General features: G+C 35.6%; 1 protein-coding gene across 1 annotated transcript; it reads left to right on the plus strand.

Annotated features, from left to right (window-relative positions):
* LOC138895220 (uncharacterized) lies at positions 1-1,865 on the plus strand. The gene is made up of 3 exons (XM_070179886.1): positions 1-88; positions 995-1,605; positions 1,719-1,865. The coding sequence occupies exons 1-3, from the start codon at positions 1-3 to the stop codon at positions 1,863-1,865; spliced, it is 846 nt and encodes a 281-aa protein (XP_070035987.1).
* Positions 1,866-2,090: the final 225 nt, after the last annotated feature.

Consider the following 2,090-nt stretch of genomic DNA (forward strand, 5'->3'; position numbering starts at 1 on the left):
ATGGATAATCGTGGAAAAGAAGACAAAATTGAAATAATGAAGGGAAATTGTATAATAGACAATCCACAATATGAAGAAATTGCAGAAGGTCAGTTATATTGGGACACAGATACACTCATTAGTGTAATGAAGTACTACGCAATACGAGAAAAATGTCAATTATAGATCATCCACAACAAGGTATGATTTCTATGTATGAGATTGAACTTCTCTGTAATTTTGTGTATACTGCTTGTATTATTGTATAATGATATTGCATATGTATACTGCTTGTTTATTAGAGACACAAGTGTAAAAATCTGAAGAAGTGCATTATCATAACACTATATTTTAAATAGGTATTGTCTTACATGCGTGGATGAAAGTTGCAAATATAGTCTTAGATCTTCAAGTCTACACAAATCAAATGTCTTCAAGGTTAGACGGTTCAATGATATTCACACTTGCCCAGAGACGAGTAGACTTTTTTCAAAACGTCGTGCTACTTCGTCAGCCATTGCAAAAATGATTTGCAACAAATATGCCAATCCAAAAATAATATACACTCCGGCAGACATCATGAGCGACATGAAACAACAGTATGGGATTAATATGAGTTACGTAAAAGCTTATAGAACAAAAGAAAAGGTGCTTGAACTGCTAAGAGGGATACCACGTGAATCTTATAGTAAACTGCCAGGTCACTTGTATATGATAAATATGACAAATTCTGGTTCTGTCATAATGTTACATAAATCAGAGGACGATCGCTTCATGTATGTTTTTGTCGCACTAAATGCATCAATCATAGGATGGAAATACTGCTATCCTATTGTAGTGATTGACGGGACATTCCTCAAATCATCACACAGGGGAACAATGTTAACAGCTAGTGCATAAGATGCGGCAGGTGAATATGTCGCAGACTCGTATAATAATTATATATGGTATAGATAGTTCTTATCTATGTATAAAAAAATATAACATGTGGATGTTTTCTTATTTGCTTAACTAGGTAAAAGTTTTCCACTAGCATATGTTGTTGTCGATTCTGAAAATGATGCTTCCTCGGAATGGTTTTTTGAAATGTTTAGACGGGATTTTGGGGAAAGGAAAAGGACGTGCATCATATCCGATCGTCATGCAAGCATATTGAGGGGTACTTCAATTGTGTATCCAGAGGTATCTCACTGTGTATGCATCTTTCATCTTTGGAATAACATAAAGAAGCAGTTCAAGAAGAACCATGACCGGCTGAGGGAAGTATTTTTTGCAATGGCCAGAGCATACAAGATTGAAGATTTTAATCACCTCATGCAAGATATGGACAACATTGATAAGAGGGTAAGAGGTTACCTGTTCCAAGTTGGTTATGAAAAGTGGTCCATAGCGCATTCCACTGTTAATAGATCCATGGTGATGACTTCAAATATTACCGAGTCACTCAATGCAAGAAACAGAGAGGCAAGAGAGCTACCAATCATGAGTTTGCTAGATTACATGATGAATTTGGTTATGGAATGGAATAATACAAATAGAATAACTGCAATGAGTACATTTACTGGCCTAGGAAAAAAATATAACGAAGTACTGAAGGAAAATAGCTATTTGTCGCAGAAGATGACGGTAAATATTCTTTTATCATGTCTTACTTCATACACCTGAATAACATACTTTGACAAAAATACATTAATACTTGTCATATCTATATTTTACTAATGATATCTATTTAAATTTAGGTGAGGCCTTCAATCGATTATGTATATGTAGTAATGGATGCTGAAAAAAGGCGGAACATAGTCTGCTTGCAAAAAAGAGAATGCTCGTGTGAACGATTTCAAGTAGATGAGATTCCTTGTCCACATGCTATGGCAGTATTAGACTAGACACACATAGAAGCACCCAAATATTGTTCTGCCTATTACACCAACGAATACTTCAAGAAGACTTATGAAGTGCCAATTAATCCACTTCCAGATGAAACTACATGGGACCTTCCAATAGAGGTGTTAGATAATGTGGATAGTGAAGGGCAAATCAGGAAGACCGACGAAGTCGCGACGCAAGGGACTTTATGAATATCTGTATATTGAAACAGTTACCTGTGGACT

The sequence above is a fragment of the Nicotiana tomentosiformis genome, chromosome 7 (assembly GCF_000390325.3).
Source record: "Nicotiana tomentosiformis chromosome 7, ASM39032v3, whole genome shotgun sequence".
Taxonomy (NCBI): domain Eukaryota; kingdom Viridiplantae; phylum Streptophyta; class Magnoliopsida; order Solanales; family Solanaceae; genus Nicotiana; species Nicotiana tomentosiformis.